Consider the following 24,902-nt stretch of genomic DNA (forward strand, 5'->3'; position numbering starts at 1 on the left):
CTCAATATAAGGGCAACCTCTTTGAGCCACTTCCACATCACACACTTAACTTAGAAAATGGAATGGGATCCGGAAGAAGATATGCAACTCGTTAAATGGGAACCGTATGAAGATTTGTGTCTCGTTAAATTTTTTGGTAATACGTTCCGTGAACTCCAAATGAAATCTATTCAATGTTTTGGAAGAGAGTTAAAGAGTTCTTTTACGAGTGTACCACGAATCCCAATAACCACAAATGGAGAGACTTGGCATTTCGATTCAACTGCATAAAAAGTGAAATGCGAGAGTATGTTAATGTTAGAGATATGGTGTACTAACATCATCCACAAGCTCCTCCTAGGGAAAAAGTGAGCAATCCGTTTATACTTCTGTCATCGTTAAAAGTTCGCATACTAACATTTAAGAATTCATTGAATTTCAGCTGGAACGTTTCAATGGGCTATGGATAATTCGTAATGGGGAAACTAAGTTCATTCATCACAAAGAATATACGACGTTGTACCGATGTGCTCGGAGGTTCATTGACGAACATTTGATGTGTCAAATTCTAGAATTTCCATACTAAATCCTATGTAATGCGGTAATTTCCTAAACTATGTAATGGATATTTTGTTTCTGAAAGTAGCCGTTTAATCGGATTATGTGGACATCTATAAACACCGATTTCGACAATTGGTTTATGTGAGTATTTGAAAAAACCCGATTCTGGGTTTACTTCGTCATTTGAAAAAAACTCAATCCAGAATCGATTTTCAACTTTACTAACATCAACCGATTCTGGCTCGAGTTTTTAAAAAGAAACACAATTAAATTTTTCAAATTTTGATAATGGTAGCTGAGTTCAGAATTAACTTGATTAAATATCATTTAATCATCCAAATTAACACTAATTAATTAGGGCTAGTTTTGCCATTTGATAAAATAGTTGGATAAGGTTTATCCATTTTACTTCATAATATTTTGTTTTTCTTACAGTGATAGGCCCCACATTAACCAGGTCTTAAAACTCCACTTCTCAACTAATATCATGATGACCTCTAGCATAGCTAAGAACACCCACCATTACGTTTCAAAGGCACTACTAAGAAGTATTGATCACTTACGGTGATTGGCAGTATAAAATACGAATTTGAATCAGATTTTAACCAAAAAAAAAAAGGATCTCTATTCAATCCCTTTCTGATTTTACAGCATATTACAAGTACAAGATTTTTATATTTTTATGGGGTCTTTAAGGTCAAACCGCCTCAACTTTGCATGTCCAAGATATTTCGAACTTCCTAATTCTCAAAATGGGCGAACCGGGCCACACCCGGCCCCTTTTATGATTACGTGCTTCATCATTCTATCCACCGTCCACTAATTGGTGGGATGGTCAAACATGCTCAAGTTTCCATATGAAACCTAATCCCACTACCAATCTACCATCACTGATCTCCCAAAATGAATCTATTTTAAAAGTGTTTTCTTGATATTTTTATTTGATTAAGTAGACAATCATCAATTGGTTTTTTTCTTGGGTTTGTTGGTTTTTTTCTTTGTTTTATATTTTTTTTTTCTAATCAATAAATTTTTATGTCTAAGATGGAGTTTGAATACCAAAAATCAGAAATCAATTTTAAAAATCTTCAAGATCACATTTTTTATTTTCGGAAATCATTCAATCAAAAATATTTTAACCTGATTTTATGAATTTTTATCTTTTAGACCCTTTTAAAAAAACAAAACCAGACTTCGAAAAAATGATTAGACATAGGTTACCAAAGAAATAAAATAAACCGACACCTTATATACTCACTAAATCGATCAAACAGCACCTTATCACTAATCGGTCAACAAATTTTATTTCCATATTTTCCAATTTTCAAACATGATCACTGGTACTGAATCTCCGACAGGTATACCTACAAATCAGACCAGATTCACGATCACGTGCATTCACACGCGCTACATCATCATCTCTTTATCCGTAAAGCACGTAGGATCAAATAGAGTTGCAACCACAACTACATGGAATTTTGATGGCTCACATCAACTAATAAGTATACGAAAAAGAGGTCATTTTATCAGAAAATCTTCAGAAAGGCTACTTAAATATACACACAACACAATCTTACACCCTTGTTAAATTTGGATGTTTGATATATTTTAGATTCCACGAATTTATAACACAATAGTTTTACAATAATACTTATATTTTGATTTTTATTTTTGTCATGTCGTCAAATTTACTGATTTTTTAACTTATAAGTCGAACAATTGCGAAGTTAACTTTATCCACTTTTTTACTTCTCAAAAGCATTTGTGAACTTTTAGATTTCTACTTCTGATATCTAAACGCGCGGAGAAAACAAGTAAAATAAACCCACCCATTCACAATCACTTGACCAAAAAGCAGCTGTCACTAAAATCTGTCACCAGACTTTATTTCCATTTCCATATTTTCAAACCGTATCTCTAAAATATCCATACCGAATCGCCGGCATATTTATCCAAAAATGAGACCCGATTTACAATCACGTGCATCCACACGCGCTACATCATCATCATCTCTTCAGATATATAAAACCCTACAACCACCGCCTCAAAAAATCAAACCCCCCAAAAATGGCCGCCTGTTCACTCTTCCAAGCCTCATCTCCCTGTACTCTAAACCCTAGAACCTCAAAATCCTTCCTCCGCAACCCCCGTACTCAATCACTCTCCATCAGATCTTGTTCATCATCATCCGCAACACCATCAATCACATCCATTTCATCAGAATCATCATCAAACTGTCATTCCAAACACCGCCGCCCAGCCGATGAAAACATCCGTGACGAAGCCAAACGAACTCATATCACAGACAACAATCATGGATTTTCAGCTAAGTATGTTCCATTCAACGCAGATCCGTCATCGACCGAGTCGTATTCGTTGGATGAGATTATCTACAGGAGCAAATCGGGCGGGTTATTGGATGTGCAACATGATATGGAGGCGTTGAAGAAGTTCGATGGGAAGTATTGGAAGAATTTGTTTGATTCCAGAATTGGTAAGACGACTTGGCCATATGGATCTGGAGTTTGGTCTAAAAAGGAGTGGGTTCTGCCGGAGATTGATTCCGATCATATTGTCAGTGCATTTGAAGGGAATTCGAATTTGTTCTGGGCTGAGAGGTACGGGAAGACGATTTTGGGGATGAATGATTTGTGGGTGAAACATTGTGGGATTTCACATACTGGGAGTTTCAAGGATTTGGGGATGACTGTGTTGGTGAGTCAAGTGAATCGGTTGAGGAAATTGGGGAAACCGGTTGTTGGTGTTGGTTGTGCAAGTACTGGGGATACCTCGGCGGCGCTATCGGCTTATTGTGCTGCGGCTGGGATACCTGCGATTGTGTTTCTGCCGGCGAATAAGATTTCGATGGCTCAGTTGGTACAGCCGATTGCGAATGGTGCAAAGGTGATTAGTTTGGATACTGATTTTGATGGGTGTATGCAGTTGATTAGGGAGGTGACGGCGGAGTTGCCGATTTATTTGGCGAATTCGTTGAATAGTTTGAGACTTGAAGGGCAGAAGACGGCTGCAATTGAGATACTGCAGCAGTTTGATTGGGAGGTTCCGGATTGGGTTATTGTGCCTGGTGGGAATTTGGGGAATATTTATGCATTTTATAAAGGGTTTCAGATGTGTAAGGAGTTGGGGCTTGTTGATCGAATTCCACGGATGGTTTGTGCACAAGCTGCAAATGCGAATCCCTTGTATTTGCATTACAAGTCTGGGTGGGATTCTGAATTCAAACCGGTTACGGCAGCTACTACATTTGCATCTGCAATTCAGATTGGTGATCCAGTTTCGATTGATAGAGCTGTTTTTGCTTTGAAAAATTGTGATGGGATTGTGGAGGAAGCGTCTGAGGAGGAATTGATGGATGCAATGTCACAGGCTGATCTTACTGGGATGTTTATTTGTCCTCATACTGGTGTTGCACTTGCGGCGTTGATTAAGCTTAGAAACAGTGGGGTTATTCAACCTAATGACCGGACGGTTGTTGTTAGTACTGCTCATGGGTTGAAATTTACACAATCCAAGATTGATTACCACTCTAAGGAAATTCCAGACATGGCTTCCAGATTCGCTAACCCACCTATAGAAGTGAAGGCAGATTTTGGAGCTGTTATGGATGTTTTGAAGAAGAGGGTGTTGAGTGAGTATCAATAGAAGCAGTTTTTTGTATCTGTATGCTAGCTTTATGCATTTCTGTCTTTTAAATTTGTATGGTTTTGTTCTCAGATACCGTTTAGTAGGTTGAGGAAGTGATCAATCACGTCTCTAGAGTCCGATGAAGAAGAATCATTTGCTAATCTGATTCACAATATAGTAAGTTTCGTGCTCACTAATTTACGGCGAAATTTATTTATTATGGTAGAGCCAGGGAAGATTTTTGTTAGTGCAACTGTGCAAGTGATAGTTTCTGTAATCTGCTTGCAACTACTCTTTTTTGTAGGATTTGGTATTCGGTAATAATATGTTTTAAGATTAAGGGTAGTATAATATTGCTATGAACCATGCGTCAAACAGAACTTCTGTGGCTCAATAATACTTCACAGTTGTTCTTATTCTGTCCGATATCGTTATTCTTATCCAAATAGTTTCTTTATGAGCATTGTCTAATATCCTCTTCCAATGAGTATGATTTTGTTATCCTGAATCTAATTCTAGTCAATTATACCCCACCATGTGATTGATTGGAGAGGACATAACTGTCAACATCACTTTAATCGATGATTGTTCGACTTGTTATGAAATACTAACCAATCATATGATGAGGTATTCTTTGTCCCAAATTTCACAGAGAATGATAGAATTATCAGCTTGTTAGGAATATATTGTGAAATATGTGCTCTGACTTCTGTAGACAATGTCCTAATTGTGAATTAATGGGTTGCCTGCAGAACTTTGAACTGTATGTCTGAACTGAGCTCTTTATTTTTGTTTGGATCATATAAAAATTCTCCTCTGTCCTGTCCTGTCCATTTTGTTGCTAATACATTTGTGTTGAGTCATACTGGTTTCGCTATCAGATGCCACAGAGCTTACCCATTTCCTTGATTTAGTGGATGCTTAATTTAGTTAGTTTCCCAGTCTTGGAGCGTCACTATATCTGTATTTTAACTGTAGAATACCCTACCATGTGATAGATTGGAGAGGACATTACTGCTTTAGGGGATGATTACTCGACTAATTTTCAACCAATCATATGTTGCGGTCTTCTTCGGCCCAAGTTTCCCAGGGCGTGATAGAATTATGAGCTTGTTAGGAATATACCGGAATAGTATGCTTGCTTGCAGGTTGAATATTTTAGTGAAGGTGCCTTCTCATTAATATTTATATATGTGAAATACGTGTTTCTGTAGATGATGTTTACAGTTGTCAACTAATGGGTTGGGTGCAGAACCTATTGATAGGGTTGGGTGCAGAACCTACAATTGTATATCTGGGTTTATGGTTGAGCATTTATATTCATAAACTGAATACCAAGAATGAGTTGAATGTGATAAAAGAATGTCTAGGAGAATTCGACCACAGACTATATATAACCAGCCAGAATTAGAAACACCAGTTGACCAGATGGGTTTCAAAGTGAGTCTGTGGTTAAGCTTACCTATTACGTAGGTTTGAAAGCCTTGCCTAGTGATGTCAGATTCTGCCTTTTTTGGTGGATTTTTTTGGCAATTGCTAAATTTGGTTGTAGTGTAGGCTGGCTATATTTGGCAATTGCCAATAAGACAAGTGGAGATGCTATATCTAGCTTAACCTTTTGGCAGTTGCCAACATGCTAAGCACAGTTTAAAGTTTAAACCCAAATCCTGGCTTAAACTTTGGTCTCATTTTGAAAACCTGTCTAAGTACCTAGATATATGGTCTCTCTACCATTAGATTTTTTACCTCACACACATAGAAGCATAGCTCTGATTCCCAGCATTGTGAATGATCTGAGTAGGGAATGTACCAAACAAATAGCTAAGACAGTCCTTGGGTTATTAGGAGTATGGTCCAATTTGTATTATTTGTTAATCCTGGATTTGACCGAGGACACGAATATTGTATACCCTACCATGTGATTGATCGGAGAGGACATAACTGTCAACACCACCTTAATGGATGGCTATATGACTCGTTATGAATTTTCAGCCAATCATATGGTGATCTTCTTGGACCCAAATTTCACAGAGAATGACAGAAGAGCTTGTCAGGAATAGTATTATGCTTGCTTGCAGATTAAATCTTTTTATGAAGGTATATTCTTGTTCATACTTTAACATGTGAAATATATGTTTCGGTAGATGATGGATTGGGTGCAGAACTTACAATTGTTGGTTTGAACTGAACTCCTCTTTTTTGCAGGGTCATAATATTGTTCTGCTTGATCCTGTACTTTTTGCTGCTCATATTTGTGTTGAGTCGGTGTTCATCTCTCTATCAGATGCCTCTGACCTGACCCATCTTCCTAGATTAAGTGGATGATTAAACTAAAATTTCTTGTAAATTATCATATTCTGATTTAAATCGCCGAGCTTTGTTATTTATAATTCGAGCTTTGTTAAGTAACTATAGTATTTCAGGTACAATTCCATAATGGTAACCACAGACTGTGTTAACCTGGCGGAATTAGAAACACCAGCTGATCAGATGGGTTTCAAAGTGAGTCTGTTGTGAAGCTTACCTTATGGGTGGGTTTTAAGCCTCGCCTAGTGGTAGGCTCAGATTTAAACTTTGCTCAGTCGATTTCAACTAAAAATGTGATGTGAGATGTCTTTTTTGTTTGACTTTTTTTTGGCAGTTGCTAAACTTAATTAACATGAAATTGCTTAACATCAGACGTATATATTGTTTGGTAGCCAATGCTACATTTGACAATCCAAAAAAAGAAAAACCCAAGTGGAGATGCTATATCTGGCTTAACCTTTTGGCAAGTGGAGACGCTATATTGCTAACACAGTTTGAATCTAAATCCTGTCTTGGCGCCTGGGGCATATGGTCTTTGTTTTACCCCCGGATTTTCACCCCTCATGCCACACCTAGAAGTATAGCTTCGATTCCCGCCATTGTTAATGCTAGGGAACCTACCAAACATTGCACTCAATTTCAGGAAAAAAAGGAAAAATTATCTACTGACATTTCACCATAAAAAACTGCCTAATGGCGGATGCTACGGGTGGAAGAAGATGTTGCCGAGATTTGCTCGCAGGCTGCTGTAGCATTTTTGACGCAACCCTTTTAGAATATTTGATCAATCTAGTTAATTTCGCTAGAATTTCCATTTAAAGATGTTTTCTCGAATATCATCACAACCAACCAAATGAAAAATGGTATTTAAAGATGTTTTCTGAGTATCATCACAACCAACCAAATGGAAAATGGTGGCGAACGAAACTCTTGTAAAAGGTTTTCTGATAGCTCAACCCGAAGTAATCTGGAAGTATTTAGATTTTGCATACAAAAAGGCACACTTTCACAACTTCATTATGGAGAAATATATGGCTGAATTATCTGCATTCGCAACTGAGCTACTTCCTTTTGTTCTTGCTGCCAAACAATAAAGACAAGTAAAAGAAAATTCTAAAGAAGACGCCCAAAGCAATGGTGATCCATAGGCATCTCCACTTTCCAAAATCTGTTGCATCTAGCGTTGTTACTATATCCAATCCAGTCACTAAGCAGGACTTATCAACTCCTTCAAGCAGACACAAATTTGAGTTGTCAAATTCGTTCAGGAAGACGGCTTGGAATGGATATTTCACAACAGAAATATAATGGAACCAGATCCAGTACGATGGAATTCTGTTTCTCTGTATAAAAAAACCACTGAATAGAAGGAATGCGCCAATTGCGGGCATAATCACGATATAACCCTACATAACTTGAGAAACCAATCCTGAAACGAAACTAACGAATTACCTGCCCAGAATGAAGCAAATATTGCAAGAAAATAGAACAGGAAACTAGAGTATCCTTGGACCTACCGAAGAGAAAGTTATTGATGCTAGTAAAATAGATAGCATGAATAACTGCGGTATAGCAATGAGCGAGTGATATAGAACGTATGATGAACCGCGATACGCGTTATAAGCTGTTTCTCTCATAAAGATGTACCTGTCTTGGAGGAAGATCGCCAGCACGTCTGTGCAACCCAAGAACATGGTTGTCACTATGAAAATGAAGAACCCTATTCGTTCTTGAGCACATTCGGGATACTTGGCTGGGTCACGTGCTTATCCGTGCCGCGTGCTGTGTTGTCTACTGTGTTGACTAAGCTAACCCAACATAATCCACGAAACTAACGTGTTGGGACGTGCTGGGCTGAGTTGGGCTCTGATTTTAGCCTATGTTGCACAGACAAACTCAGCTATAAGGGTTCAAGTAAACTTAAAAATTAATCTGGATGGACGTGTCTTTATCACTATTAAACTCAGCTATAAGGGTTCAAGTAAACTAGAAATCCAGATTAATTTTCAAGTTTACTTGAACCCTTATATAGATTACCAAGAGATACAAACATGTCACTTCGGAACCTATACGAGAAGCCGTGTATAATGTGACCCAACGTTATACACGGTAGTTTCTCTTTTAAGAGAATGTTCTCTTTAAACTTCCTTGTATGCCAGGAAACTATAAGATAGGAAATACTTTAACCTAAAGTTAAAGGCAAAACTCGTGTATATATATGCTGTGAATTCCTACGGTGTAAGTTGTACAATTACAGTTAATAAAACTCGTCTTCTACTTTACCTATTCTGTTTCTCTATCTATTCTTTAGTTAACTCAAAACTTAATTAGTTCTAACTTGGTATCAGCTAGAGTTAGATCCTCCAAATTCATGTCTACCGAACCTTCAACAGTTTCTTCTACAACCGGTGTTCTAATGTCTTCAACTTCATCTTCACAGTCTTCAGTTATGGTCTCCGTTCAATTCTCTCAACCCCACCATATAATTACAATTAAACTTGATGAAACCAACTATTCATTGTGGCGTGCTCAGTTTTTGCCATATCTCCAGGGTTACGAACTTGATGGTCATGTCACTGGTACAAAACCCTGTCCAGCGTCTTCTGTTGCTGATGCTGCTCCTACCCTGACTTTTCTTTCATGGACAAAACAGGATAAAATCCTGGTAAGTTGGTTATTCTCATCTCTTACACCTGCGGTTTTTCGTCACGTCCATCGTGTTACAACTTCCAAAGAATTCTGGGACTCTCTTGAAGCTCAATATGCCTCTAAGTCTGATGCTCAAATTCACCATCTTCACTGCGAGCTACGTGCTCTAAAGAAAGGATCAAAAACCATGAGAGAGTATATCAATCATGCTAGAGATTTAGTGGAAAATATTGTTGCTGCCAATACAACAGTTACCGATAAAGAATTTCGACATGATGCCATTGTCACGTCTTTAACCACAACGATGAGTTTTCTTACTGTCGAAGACTTCCTTACGTTTCTCCTCACTTTTGAGTTACGAGTTGAACACCAGAATAAGTCGCTAAGTTCACAGCATGTTGCCAACGTTGCTGCACATTCCCGCTCTCCTGCACCAAACTCGTCTCCCTTTCCTGCTCGGAACAATCTGTCTTCAACACCGTATACTACACAGTACACTACTCATCTGGTATGTCATCTCACTTCCATGCCCACTAGTCTCCATCTCAACGAAATTCTAGCCGTTCGAAGATTCCTTGCCAGTTGTTTGGTCGTGAAAACCATGAAGCTCCAGACTGTTGGAACCGCTTCGATCGTAGCTTTCGTCCTCCTCGACGTCAACCACTTCTGCCATGATCATCTACAGCCGACAACAACTGCACCTGCTTCTGCCAATAATCAGCACTCTTGTTTACAGCCTACAACATATGTCTCAACATCTACTTCGGTCCCAACCACGTATCTTCCAGAGTCTGCGGCAGTACCATCTATGATGCCTGGCACATTATCCAATACAACGTCTACTTCATCTCCCACCATGGACTTCCCAAAACCTGCGACAACACCTGCTCTCACCACACACCCAATGGTGATTAGGGCTAAGGATGGAATTTTTAAACCAAATTCAAAATATGCTCTGGTATGTGATTCACTTCTTGAGCCTACTTGTATTTCCCAGGCTCATAAAGATCCACAATGCCGTACATCATCCGATGTCGAGATCAATGCATTGATTCGAAATGGTACATGGTCATTAGTACCATATGATCCTTTTATGAATGTTACTGGATGTAAATGGGTATTTCGTATCAAACGTAATCCTAATGGTACAATTGCACGTCGCAAATCTCGCTTGGTTGCAAAAGGTTACAATCAACAAGAAGGAATTGATTACTCTGAGACGTTTAGTCCGGTTGTTAAACCATGTACTATACGTATTATTCTTACATTGGCTTTATCTTCCAATTGGCCTATTCATCAACTTGATGTGCAGAATGCTTTCTTACATGGTGAACTTAAAGAAGAGGTATATATGAAATAGCCACCGGGCTATGTGGATTCTCGTTTTCCTACACATATTTGCAAGTTACAACGTTCTCTCTACGAACTCAAATAAGCTCCCCGTGCGTGGTACCAAAGACTTAGTACCTTTTTCCTACAAATTGGCTTTGTCACTTCGAAATGTGGCTCGTCTCTGTTCATCTACAATGGTACTATTTATTTGTTGGTCTACGTTGATGATATTATAGTCACTGGCTCTAGTATCCCAGGTATCACTTCTATTTTCACCCGTTTACAACAAGAATTTGCGATTAAAGATCTTGGTTCCTTGTCTTATTTTCTTGGCATTGAGGCGATTCGTACTTCTTCGGGGTTATTTCTTTCCCAACAACATTATGCTCATGATCTTCTTATTCGAGCGAAAATGGATGGAGTCAAACCAATTCATACTCCACTTAGTACTTCTGGCGACATGTCCTCTGATCGTAGTACCCTATTATCTGATGCTACTGAGTATCGTAGTACTGTTGGAGCTTTAGAATATCTAACATTTACTCTTCTTGATCTTGCTTATGCTGTCAATAAGGTATGTCAGTTTATGCATGTTCCTACTGTTTTTCATTGGAGTTTAGTAAAGCGCATATTGCGTTATCTTAAGAATACACCTACTTTTGGTATACTTCTTCGACCATCTCCTTCACTACAGTTATCCTTTAGTGCGTATACTGATTCTGATTGGACTGGTTCTCTTGATGATCGTCGTTCTACTAGTGGATATTGTGTTTACTTGGGTGGTAATATTATCTCTTGAAGTGCTCGTAAGCAGAAAACAATATCTCGTTCTAGTACTGAGGCAGAATATAGGGGACTTGCAATTGCTACTGCTGAAATTATGTGGATTCAGTCACTTCTTTCGGAACTTCGTGTATCCACTCAATCCCCTACTGTTCTATGGTGTGACAATCTTGGGGCAACTTATCTTACTGTCATTCCTATATTTCATGCAAGAACCAAGCATATTGAGATTGACTATCATTTTGTTCGTGATCAAGTTGCTTCTAAACTTATTGATGTCAGATTTATCTCATCTAAGGATCAAATTGCGGAAATATTCACAAAACCATTGTCCAAGGATCGGTTTTCTCTTTTAAGGTTCAAGCTAACGGTTCAGGATAACCTGTTGCGCTTGCGGGAGGGTGTTAACACAACAACACATACGTGTATAACGTGACCCAACGTTATACACGGTAGTTTCAATTTTAAGAGAATGTTCTCTTTAGACTTCCTTGTATGTCAGGAAACTATAAGATAGGAAATACTTTAGCCCAAAGTTAAAGGCAAAACTCGTGTATATATATGCTGTGAATTCCTACGGTGTAAGTTGTACAATTACAATTAATAAAACTCGTCTTATACTTTACCTATTCTGTTTCTCTATCTATTCTTTAGTTAACTCAAAACCTAATTAGTTCTAACTGGCATCAATTAGAATACTGTATGAACATATCTCTTAAGCTGTTAGGCATCAATATACCTAGTCTCTGTGGACATGTCCCTTCGGATCCAAATCTGGAATATATCCATAACTGACTTGTGCCTTCTCGGTTCAAACCAAAACAGTTTCATACTTCCTTTTCCCTATCTCTTGCAGGCTACATTAACCAAAACATATATTTAATCTACCCATTTGAATATTGATCAGATATTCAACAGAAGATAGTATTACATTCTCAAGACTTCAATTTACTTATCTTTACACTCTTACTCGAACTGACTAAGCACTCATTATAGCTCATCTCATCTAAATCCTTGACAAACATAACTCTCAGTACCCCGTGGATGTAAGCATGACCATGTAAACTTATAGTGTCATTTACTTACTTGCACTTACTTTGCTTGCTTAATATATGATCTTTACGTTGCTCGTATACACCAACACAATATGCTGCTGTATTACTTAAATGCTTATCGCTGTAGATCTATTTATCTGTGTGCCATCATATTATTGGCTATCACAGTATTTATCTGTATGGCTATCACAGTTTGGCGTAAGAAACAAGGTTGTTATCTGTAAGTTTTCAGAAGTAAAAAATAAGGAGAGGGAGAAGGGAAATTTTCAGGTGAGAACCAGGGAGCATTGAACTTTATGCATTCGGTCCGCGAGTTATAACCCCAGAGGTGTCACCATCCTTCCACAAAAAACCCATCAAAACAAAAGTAACACAAAAATCCCGTCAAAACAAAATTAACACAAAAACCCCAAATTTAAATGCTGGTTTCATCAAATTTTATGATGAAACCAAAATAAAATTTAATGAAACCAACATTTAAATTTGGGGTTTTTGTATCATTTTTTAAAAATTTGAGGTTTTTGTATCAATTTTGTTTACGATGGAGTTTTAATGGATCCCAACATTTGAGTGGGGTTTTTGTACCACAAGTTTGGTCACCTTGGGTTTTTATGACTAGTTTTGTTATGCATTATTAAATTCTTGATTATATTTATTCAAAGAACCCAATATGGCTTTTAATAAGAGTATAAGTAGAAGAATATGTTTTCCTAGCCGTGTTAATTCTATTATGAAGTTGAGACTGATCTGAATGATATCCTGCAATGGTGAATGTTTTGTAGCTGCCGGAAAACAGATAACTACACCCTTATAATCTTATGTAAATAAATCAACACAAAACACACATGAACTTAAGTATTATTATGGAAAATGGTGATATTACAATGGAAGCTATATATATGTAAACCCTAGTTTATAATTCACACCAACTTTCTCTCCAAGATAATGCTTACACTATAAAAGATCTTTAACCCCTTTAAAATACTCTCGTTTCCTTTATATACACTACAAAACAGAAGGCCTCTTGGGACGGCCAAAAACCGTCCCAAGAGGTATTAGGGACGGTTTATGTATCGTCCCCTGTTCCATCGTCACTAATACTATTTGGCCATGTTTTCTTTTTGGGACGGACATATTTTAGCCTTGATTTAAATATTTTATGACTATTAGAGACGGTCAGGCCATCATCGTCCCAAATATCCTTCTTTAGGGACGGTTTTTTCAAAACAGCCGTCCCTAGAAGCTACTTGTTTTGTAGTGATAGGTTCTTACATAATGGAAGACAACCAATATTACATGATGGGTGGGTGACAATTAATAAAGTCCTCTTTTTCGCCTATTATCTCGGCTTCCTTCATGCGGTACTATCACGCTGATATTGAGAAGTCAACCTTCTCTTCGCACAAGGTGTCACACTTACCACGTAACCTTATCTTCGTGCAACCACATTACGACGTCATCACTTACCTCAATAGTGACTCATTAGGGTTATATCATCTCAGTTTGATGTGAATCTTCGCGCTTATTTAGTTTTCTCAACTCGCCCAGCAAAGACAATGGGATATTTTTGTATCCACATGTTTATTGAAGTCTTACATTACAGTAGGATTTCTGAATTAGATCTTGTTCTCATTTCAAGGATATATTTGTATTGAAAGTTTTAGCTAAAAAAACTAGAGCAGGCAGAGTTATGCCGCGAATGCCATTTATTCGGCATTGTATGGCAAATAAGTCAGATTATTTGTCCCGTATAAATCATCTTGTTCATGAATTATTAAAAACTGCAATCCTAAGCAACTGTAATAGTGACATTTGAATAATATGGCCTGATTAGATTCCTTGTAAATGCAGCAAACTTCATGAAATAGCAATTTAAATAATCTTCTGTATGCTTTCATGATAATCTACACAAACGAGACTCACAAACTTCCATTCACCTAGCTAAATATTTCACAAATATTATTCACCTTTTCTACAGTATTACATTAAGTTCAAAGAATGAGATGTTTCCCTTATTATTTTGACTCTGATACAATAACTAGTCTACACACAGTAACTATCCAGATTTTTACATCTTTAATAAACATAAGGGAGAATGACACGTCGCTCACTTGGGTACGTGGCAAATTTCTCGATATACCATTTGTGTGTTTCTGCTGCTGCAAAGGTAAGGTTCGCAACCTGCAAGCAGACATTGGAAAGAGTTTTCGAACTTACAGAGGCAGGAGAAGAGAGCAGTAACACACAGAGAACCAAATATAATTCAAAATCAAAAATATATACCACAAATCCAAAAAGAAGCCAGATTGTGAGATCTGATCATCCACTAGCAAAAACAAGGCCACCATATATAACCTGCATGGCAAGAGTAGAAAATGAGGAAATGAAAAAAGCAGGTTGTCTCTTAACTATCCCAACATTAAAACCAAAAATTTACGAAACAGAATCATCACACTTCACGTAAAAGAGGGGGAGACAGTTACGATTTCAGCCAGGTAATGTGGACTAGAAACAAATCTGAACCAGTCACCATAAGGTATAACATATTTATCATCTTGTTCTTTCTTTTCCCGTAAGGAACCCTGCATAAGAGTTGGAAAATTCAATTAGAAAAAGTACCAAACATGCAACTATCCAAATTTGCCGTGCCAGAAGATGTGAGGATATGATGTTTGTGTACTAATTGGTAGAAAGAGCTGCAACTATTGTAAGGTTTCTTACGAGTTACGGTTAACAACTGGTTATATTATTCAGCTCAAAATGATGGTAACATGATTGACTATCTTCCGTTTTTCCCTTCAGGTGTTCTTAAAACTGTTAGGTATCTCATTCTCTATATTATCTCAAGGAAAGTTAATTATTAGCAGGGACTTTGAAAAAAGAGGAATTGTTAGTAACAGATTATTCACTTACAAATACTGCATGGCAACGCCGCTGATGGATCCAACCCCAAATAAAGATAGCTGCTCCAATCCATTGGACCCATACAAGTGCTGTAAAAGGTTGTACATATACCGACCAATCAATCTCACTGATAGGACGGACTAGCGTTTTATCCCGGACTTTAAAAATGAATTCAGCTACCTGATGAATTGCAAAGCTGAACACCTCTGGTGCACAAATGCTACAAAGGGACAGGGGTGCTGCTGTATAGTAACTAGCTTCATACAAAAATAACATGATTAATAATGTACATAAAAACATTCTATTAATCAAGATGGATAAAAAAGGTAAAATAGGATTGGATTTAAGTAATTTAGCTAATGTGTATTTGCTGCTTTAGAATATACTTAGTAGCAATCATAATATGAAACAATAAATCGAACAAACATAAACTAGCAACTTCACATTTCGCTTTGACTTCAATTTAGGACTTGGAAACTTTTTGCACAAATGTAATGAAATTCTCTTTACGGTGGGTTTGTTTGCAGAATTCACCATTTCCAGGAATTTATAATTTCATGGGATTATAAATTCTGGGATTCATATAAATTCCTTGTGTATTTGGTAACTCAACTAAAATTCTTAGGATTTATAAAGTTTTCTTGTATTAAAGTCTTTGTACCGTTTGGCATTACCCTAAAATCTTAAAATTGCATATATATGGGATCTAGAGTTAAAAAAAAAGCGGGTCCATAAATCCCTTGATAAGTTTCTCAGCAAATCTTAGGGGCAAGGGTCGGACTCCATACGGAAGATTTGCTGGAAAACTGAATCCCATAGGAAACGTGATTCCAAGGATTCGGACAACCAAACGTACAAAGGGAAACGTAATTCTACCAACCCTGAACCCACAAATTCCACTTTTAAAATTCTACATCCAAACCCACCATTAAAATATAAAAGAGCTAGAGTTGGTTCGGGCATGATGAATGCATGGCATACATAAAAGATCATTCTCTCATTAAGCATTCATTAGGTCCGATTAAGTAGCATGTATGTAGCCTTATATGGAACACATGTTATGTTGTCAAGAGTTCAAGACTGAAAACAACTAGCATAAAGAAAAACATGGAACTAAACAATAGATCTTGGGAGAAATGAGGGGAGAAATAGACCCTACGTCAATCTTTAATTGCGCTTAGTAGCGAATTCGCATCATGGAAATAAAGGGTGACGGATTGTGAATAACAAAAACACATTTTATTTAAGAAATCATCCAAGCTAGTTCAGAGATACTGAAGATAGCCAAAGACACATATAGACACATTTTATGTTCAGGTTGTTCAAAGACTTGCAACATCCCGGTTATATAGCCAAAAATGTGCATTCGAGCTGCAGGACTATAGTCAAAGACGTATATCGTTTCATAAAGGCGTCTCAGCACTTGGATCTCCATTAAAATAAGCAGGAATACACTTCGCCGTAGTCTATATCCGTGCTCAACAGAAGTCGCATGAGACTTGTGCATAGAAAATGGTACCATCTTATATGCATAGAACCATGTCAATAATAGCAACGACGTTGTGCATACCACTCCCAACACGTAAAAATGCAAAAAGAATCTCTGTGGAACTGATAACTTCTTCATTTCCCACATAAACAAAAATATCAGATCGAGGAGTAAATTTTGAGTTCATTTCATTTCATTTTCGTTTGTTTTACCAAAATAAAACAATCAAATCAATGTCTTTGCAAAACAGTACTTACCGTACTAAAACCACATTTTGATTTTATTGCCAAAATAAAAAATTCACAAAATAAAATGCATCAACATAAATTCAACAAATATATAACCCAATTGGTACTTACTTGTGAAGAAGATCTCAAGGTCTTTCCTCTTTTAGCAAACCCTAAAAGTGTTCCATGGAAAAAACTAAAACGACTAGGCAATGAAGCAACAAGTACAGGTAAAATAAAAGCTAACCACGCAGCTCTCAACAATTCATCGACCTTGATCTCCATTTTTATTTTATTTTTTTGCAGAGAGATAACAGAAATCATGATCATCATATAAACCTCAGCCTAATAATTTCTGGTACACCTAATAATTTCTGGTAGTACCTAATAATTATACACCTAATAATTTCTGGTGCCTAATTTCTGCCAAAACCCCAATAATATCTTCACAATCATCATGTGGAAGATAGTTGCAGCTATAATGTCTCGTAATGAATCTGAATAAAAAAATGAATGAAAATTTACTTGGATCACGAGATATAAGAACAACGACGTGTAGTAGACTGTAGAGTAAGTAAATTTTCTGAAGATATCGATGTTCGAAAACGCCTGAATGCTTTCAAGAAATATCAGAATCTAGAGATGGTGAGACTTTAGGTATTCTTGGCCCTAGCGGATCGGGGAAGTCAACTTTGCTTGATGCACTTGCAAATAGGATCTCTACGGAAAGCTTAACACCAGTAGTCAATTGAGATTTATAGACTTCAATAGATTTTTATTTGAATAACTCCCGGAAATTCTCTGAATATCTAGAGATTTTTAGTGATTCACTGAGAATATTTAAGAGAATCTTTATGACTTGTAGAGAAACCAGTTGTAAAGAGTCTCTGTGATTTATAAAGACAAAAAATGTATAATATCTAAATATAAATTCAAAACATCTACCGATTTTTTTATTTTGCACGTTATGTTAATAAAAGATCATGAATACCTAGTAAAATATGTGTTCATTGTCAAAATATATAAATCTCATTGTTTTCTTATGTTTTCAATCATCCCACATTCTTTTATTTGCTATGTTATCTCGTCACTGGTTAGCATCTTTTCGTTGTTTCCTCCGAGGAGATGTCATTTGAAGTGGCAAACAGAAAACTCGGTCGGTATACACGAGGGAAAAGAAGAAGAAATAGGAGATGTCTATTATACTCAGGTGAGGTCGGCTGGATTACTGCGCAAATGGCTCGTCCTTTGGTCATCAGCTAAAAAAAGAAGAGAGAGAAATAAAAAAATTGGTCCTACTGTCATAAACACATATTTCCTAAATTTACAAGTCTCCCAAAATATCACCTCTTGAGGAGAGATTACTACGATACCTATTTTCATTAAATAAAAAGTCTCCCCAAATTATTGAGAATTACAAATCAATGACTTTCAATTCTCCTTCGAAAAACAGAGGTGTTGGAGACTTGGACTGGCTCGTATAAAATCCTAATATAATAACATGGAGTCCATAAAATTTCAATGTCTTAAAAAAAGTCTCTAAAAGGATCAACGACAACGAATGGAGAAATACTAGAGGCAGGGATTTCAAAATGATATCCGCTTATGTCATGCAAGATGATTTTTTATTTACTATGTTAATAGTTGAAGAGACACACTACGGGAAAAATATACATCTACAACTGGAGATTTACAACACTCCTCTAAACATCGTAGAAAGTCCTATGATTTACAACTGGTTTCAAAGGAAGAGTTTTCGTATATCATCACTACCAACCCTTAGGAACAAGGGGTTGCGCTAAGAAAACAAACGACAACTCCTTTAACAAAACAGTTGTGACGACATTTAGGTATAACAATTTTTCTCCATAAAGGTAGTGACTTAGCCTATCACAATTCTTAGAAGAGTTGTTGAAGAACACAAAAATATGATAATGAAAAATATGTTAGAGGGGAGATTCGAACATGAACTTACTGCATGAAAGTCTAGCTCATCAACCATCCTTACGGTTCACAAGTTATGGTAGTATTTTTTTTAATAGATATGTATAACAACACTTATAAGTGTTGTTGGAGTAAAAATATAGAATGTTGGAAAAAATGAGGTTGGGGGGATTCGATCTTAAGCCTCAGGCGTGGAAGTCTGCACCGCTAACCATACCTACACTATCACAGGTTCTGTCAAGTTTATGGTTCTTTAATACACTAACTTTATCACAATCTTTCATAAGAGTTGTAAAACAAAATGTAATGCTCAAATAATGCTCAGGTGACTGAGCGGCAAACAGTGCGAAACATTCTCTGTAATCACATACATTCTTGTCTGTAAACAATCAGATACATTCTACAATCGCAATGAATATCATTTCATATCTATTATTTGATGAAAGCATGGGCTGAAACCTTAGCTGTACTTTTAAGCATTGGCATCGAATAAGCCAAGTACTTCTCAAACTACTCTCCTATTGATTGGAAAAATTTGGCATATTCTGCAACCACAACAACTTCACCAAAAAGGGTTAAGTTCAAAAATGTAACTGCCCCTTCAAATATGCACAACAGCTTGGTAAAAGTATACCATCAGATTATAAGTTTGAAGGGAGGGAGCATATATATACGAATATAAGCAGATGTAGAGAAAATATGCACAAGTTGAGACCAAGGTAGAATTTAAGTGGGCCAATATAGCAACCATAACAACTGACATGTCCCATTTTCTCTCCTCCTTTATTCGGTCTTGAGACCGGCAATGAAAATGATATATCATTTACATTGGCGGAGTTAAAAAGGGTGTTATAAAAGTAACAGAGCTAGCATTTTATAAATTAAGCACACAAATGGATCTGTTAACTGTCTTTTTTCCAGAACAATACTAGTATTAGTAAAGGAAATACAACCAGAGCATGTAAGTTGCATTCTTACAACCTGCAAACACAGTACATATGAGAACAATGGTCCGCACTCTGCACTTTTCTGAAAAACATTACCATTACCATTTCCAAACCGAGATTCACACACAAATGACGATAACTACAACATCCCTAAATTACCAACAATAGAACACATAGTTTGATAAGTGAGAAATACACAAGCCAATATGTGTAGTCACATAACACACACTGCAATACTGATACAGCGAAGAAACACCCCAAGTGCGGCAGTAGTGGATACATCAAATATCCATAAAAGTGGCAAGTGACAGCAGCTAATGCTCCATACTCATTCTCATATCCAGGATAAAGCAAGAAATAATAGCAAGATGAAGTAAACATGAGTTGCACTTATCTTCAAAACTGGCTCAGTAGAAGCATACTTCACAAAGAAGGATCCTGCACTATTAATTACCAGGTCATACAGAACTACACACTCAAATCTAGCAAACATATTGAACTACCAGTTGTATATAAGATACTTGAGAGTAGCAGCCGAAGTAGATTACTAAGAAGGCCAATAACACCAAATATTGCTAAAGTAAGAATACAATACAGTAAAAACAATACACTACTGACTTAACTTGTGAACTTCTTTTTGTTCTTCTTCTTTGTCGGAACCACTATGATATATTCACCATCTTCTCTTAAGTAACTCTCGCTCTCGTCATCCATTTGGAAACCAAAAGTTGAAGTATCCACTGGTTGGAAATTTGTGTCATGCTTATCATTGTATTCCTCTAATACATGGAAACCCCTAGGTGGTGGTTTCACAATCACATACCAGTTAGATGTATTTGACTCTCGAGAATAGAAAACTTGTCGCGCTTGTGTTGCTAAAATGAATGGATCGTTACAGTATTGGTTCTTATGCTGCTTTGAATTGACTAATGTAAAGCCATGTTCTACCTTCACACCAAAACTGGTGTGAGTCCAATCACATTTGAATATTGGAATTTGAAACATATGATTGTAGTCCAACAATAGAATTTCTTCTAAAACACGGTAGAACCCACTAGTTTCTGACCGTCCTGCAACTAAGGTTGTTGATTCAATTGAAACTCCACTGTTTTGTATGACTCTTTTAACATCCTTCTTAATAAACCTAGACCCATTGATTAACAAGCCTTTATATGATACGCAGCTTTCTAACGGCCCATATGACAACCATTCTACCGTGTTTGATACTGACATGCCTTGTTCAATTTGCATCTTAACCTACAAATGTATAATCTCAGGACATAAGAATATAACTAAATTTTCTATCTAAGAATGAGAAGTTAGATTTATAGTGATGATGTGCCTAACATGGATTGTTCTAAGTGACAGAAACAAACAGAATCACACGTATTTGTGTTTTTTATAGTAGTTTTCCGTAGCAGCAGAATGTCCAAGTGTTTAAACTATACTAAGATGCATAGTCTGACTAAGAGTGGACTAAACGTACCTTTTGTTGAAACCAATCTGCAAATGTGTCAGACTGTATGGAATTGAGTTGGTCTTCACTAGTAATTTCCCTCCCATAAGAAGATTTTAACTCATCCATATGCATTCTAAGACAAAAGTAAAGTTAAAAAATGAAGTATTAACTGACAGACCATTTTTAATGAACATGAATGTCATACTTACGTCAATTTCGGGTGTGTTAGAAAGCACATATCTGTGAGCTATCTTTAACTTCTCAGTATCCATACGCACTTGGACACCTTTAGAAAGAGGACGTGCTGCTGGTGTGGAACCATTTTGAATGTTTTCGTTACGCCTTTGCTTTACTCCTGTTTCAGCTGCTTGGGCCTTATGAATATCAAAATACCTAACACACTCCATTCCAAGATAACACTCGGCTATACAAGCTTCAGGTTGTGCATAATTCTTTACATATTCTTTGAATGTCTTCATATACCTAGAAAAGTAGCGAATGCAACAATTACCAGTTAATTAAATATTAGTATCTCTAAGATACAAAGGGCATAACTTTCTACATGAAACCAAAAAAACAGAAGTAATATAAATTAAATTGGCATACCTTTCAAATGGAAACATCCAACGATATTGTACAGGTCCACATAATCTCACTTCTCGAGCTAGGTGAATTGTCAAGTGCATCATGACATCAAAAAATGATGGAGGGAAGTACCTCTCTAACATACACAAAGTCTCAGCAACTTCTACTTCAAGTTTTATTAATCTCTGGAGATCAACTTCCCTTTGGCATATTTCGTGAAAATAAGAACATAACCTGAAAATCGCCTCCCTTGGCTCTACAGGTAAAAGTCCTTGCAAAGCAACGGGTAATATTTGTTGCATATAAGAACATGATAATCATGAGCCTTAAGAACACCTAAGTAACCATCTTTCGAGAAATGCTATCTAAGATCAGAACTATACCATATGGAACCTTCAAGTTTCTCATCCTATTATAAAATATAGCCTTTTCCTTGTCATTTAAACAGTATGGTGCTGGTGGAAGGATTGGTTTTCCATTTATCTCTTCTTGATGCAATTCTGGTCTTATTCCCATACTCTTCAGATCATTGCGGGATTTTAGACCATCTTTTGTTTTGGTGTTTATATTCAATATGGTACCAATGATACTCTCGCAAACATTTTTTTTCTGTATGCATAACATCAATATTGTGACGTAGTAATAAATCCTAGGAAGATGGAAAAAAACTAACATTAGTAACTCTATAAAGAAATAAAATATCAGACATTTAATTAGTAGGTATGAATCTCGTATTCTATTCCATGAAAGCATAAACAAACAATGAAAAACGGCAAAACAACTTCTTAAAAAATTAGACCTTAGCATAAAAATCATGATAAAATGAACTCTGGGTTTCTAATTAAAAGTCTTGACACTAAAAAACTATTGTTCTAAGTGAGAAGGCTGAACAACATATTTATTTTATGATTCTTATTCACATCCATCTTCCAAAGGAGAAAACAAACCAAGTTACAACACAAGATGTGCCACCATACTTTTCACTAAGATCTACATTCCTTACGCTACTTAATTCTTAGAAACATATATTTCAAAATCTACAAGTTTAGACATGAAGAAAACAAAAATGATAACATCCACTCAACTGATATTATTTCAAACCCATGTAGTACAACATCAAACACCGTTACGAAAAACCAAAGATGCGATTTCTAACGTCTAGAGCTGTCAACCAATAAAGAGCCAATTAACTGCAGTCTACATCTCAATATGTATAGGACATCTCTTACGCAAGCCTAATAAGCAGTTTTATTACATATCATGTTGTTGAATCTTAGGCAGAAATCGAGACTTAGGGTAAGTAAATATACTACCAGGAAATAATATAGAGATGGAAGAACAAGTTTCAGTGGAAATATCAACCTGTTTGAGCACCAACAACAAGTAAATATGCTACCAATAAAGTTTCAGGTTTTCTTGAGTTGTAGTAAGGCTGCAACTCTGACTTGTTAAACAAACTAAATGATTTCAAGTGAACACTTGTGAACTTAAAAGAGTTAAGACATAAATAAGTAAATTTGAAGTTAAGCAAACCATTACCAAGTAAATTTTAATTTATAGAACTGACCTTCCAGTAATCTAAGTCGAATAATATCGACCGTTTGTTAAACACCCGAAGATCAGTTTCATCATCAGGTGCACCAGAACTAGCCGCATCAGTAACAACAACCCTTTTCCGCTTCCCACACTTAAAATTACCCACATTAGCACATGTTGCCACAATCCTATGCCCCTTACTCTTTTTATTCTTCTTCTTTTCCTCTTTCTTTTTCCTGATCTCCTCCTCGTTCTTCTCCGCTTTCCTAAAGTCATTCACAATACTACTCTGACATTCAAGTTCCGAAGCACCAGACATAACAGGTGGCTTTTCCTTTTTATCGACCTCTACATTAAACCATTCTTTTTTCTGCCGAAGAGGATCATTATGACAAAGAAATCTCTTATGATTCAAGTAAACAGTTTTACGACTAAATGACAACCAGTTTGAAAGTGTATTTTCACCACAAAGAGGGTAAGCTTCCTTCCCTTTATACGTACATCCAGATAGATTACCATATGCAGGGAAATCGTTTATTGTCCACATTAATAATGCCTTCAAGTTAAATTTTGTTTTAGTAAATGAATCATATACCTGCACGTCGTTCTCCCACAACTCAATCAGATCATCAATCAAGGGCTGCAAGTATACATCGATGTCATTACCCGGTTGTTTTTTTCCTGGAATCAACATGCTCAGAATTATGTTTTCGCATTGCATATACGACTGAGGGGGAAAATTATAAACCACGATCATCACTGGCCAACAACTATGGGTTGGGGAAAGATCGCCAAATGTATTAAATCCATCAGCAGCAATCCCAAGACGCAAATTATGCGAATCTGAAACAAACTCGAGAAACTTTATATCTATGTGCTTCCAAGCCAAAGAATCAGCTGGATGACGCATCTTCCCATCTTTACTCTTGTTCGTTGCGTGCCATATCAACTACTCAGCCAGCTCTACTGATTGATACAATCTATTCGATCTCGACATAATGAGGAAGTATCTAAGTACCTTCACTGGTATCTTCTTTTTGGGCTTGTCTATCATGTCAGCATCGTCCATGTTAGATGTGTCTTCCTTCCACCTAGAATAATGACATTTAGGACATTCTTATGCATCGTTCAAGTCTTTTCTAAACATACAACAATCATTCACACAAGCATGTATTTTCTCATAAGTCAATCGATAAGATTTCAGCAGCTTATTCACTTCATATGTTGAGCAAGGAAGACAATGACCTGGCGGCAACAAGGAACCAATTGTCTTGAGAAGTTCGTCAAAATATTTCCTAGATAAACCATTTACTGTCTTGTGCCTGTACAATTGAACAGTGATAGATAACTTTGTGTGTGTGTTATAATTAGGATATAACGGTGTGTCCCTCTCTTCCTCCTGGTTGTCCAATCCCTCATCTTTCCTAGTTTCATGTCCCTGATCGATATGTGAATCACCTTCAACATCAGCCTCTATATACATCTGGTGTGAACCCCTTG

At 36.7% G+C, this 24,902-nt stretch overlaps 1 protein-coding gene and 1 pseudogene across 3 annotated transcripts; one reads left to right on the forward strand and one right to left on the reverse strand.

The window, feature by feature from the left end:
• The first annotated feature begins 2,575 nt into the window (after window positions 1-2,575).
• LOC113347671 (threonine synthase, chloroplastic-like) lies at window positions 2,576-6,812 on the forward strand. 3 transcript variants are annotated; one of them, XR_003359174.1, is made up of 3 exons: window positions 2,577-4,189; window positions 4,276-4,362; window positions 6,391-6,812. XR_003359174.1 is itself a non-coding variant. In XM_026591345.1 (2 exons), the coding sequence occupies exons 1-2, from the start codon at window positions 2,608-2,610 to the stop codon at window positions 4,284-4,286; spliced, it is 1,593 nt and encodes a 530-aa protein (XP_026447130.1). In that variant the 5' UTR covers window positions 2,577-2,607; the 3' UTR covers window positions 4,287-4,604. The 3 variants fall into 3 exon arrangements, 1 of the variants encoding a protein (XP_026447130.1); XR_003359173.1 differs by having other exon boundaries at window positions 2,576-4,362; XM_026591345.1 differs by lacking the exon at window positions 6,391-6,812 and having other exon boundaries at window positions 4,276-4,604.
• A 7,334-nt stretch (window positions 6,813-14,146) lies between these two features.
• LOC113347672 lies at window positions 14,147-17,253 on the reverse strand (annotated as a pseudogene).
• Window positions 17,254-24,902: the final 7,649 nt, after the last annotated feature.

This window comes from Papaver somniferum, chromosome 2 (assembly GCF_003573695.1).
Source record: "Papaver somniferum cultivar HN1 chromosome 2, ASM357369v1, whole genome shotgun sequence".
NCBI lineage: Eukaryota > Viridiplantae > Streptophyta > Magnoliopsida > Ranunculales > Papaveraceae > Papaver > Papaver somniferum.

Coding starts and splice junctions, on each gene's coding strand:
- LOC113347671 (XM_026591345.1), top strand. CDS start 2,608: ATGGCCGCCTGTTCACTCTTCCAAGCCTCATCTCCCTGTACTCTAAAC.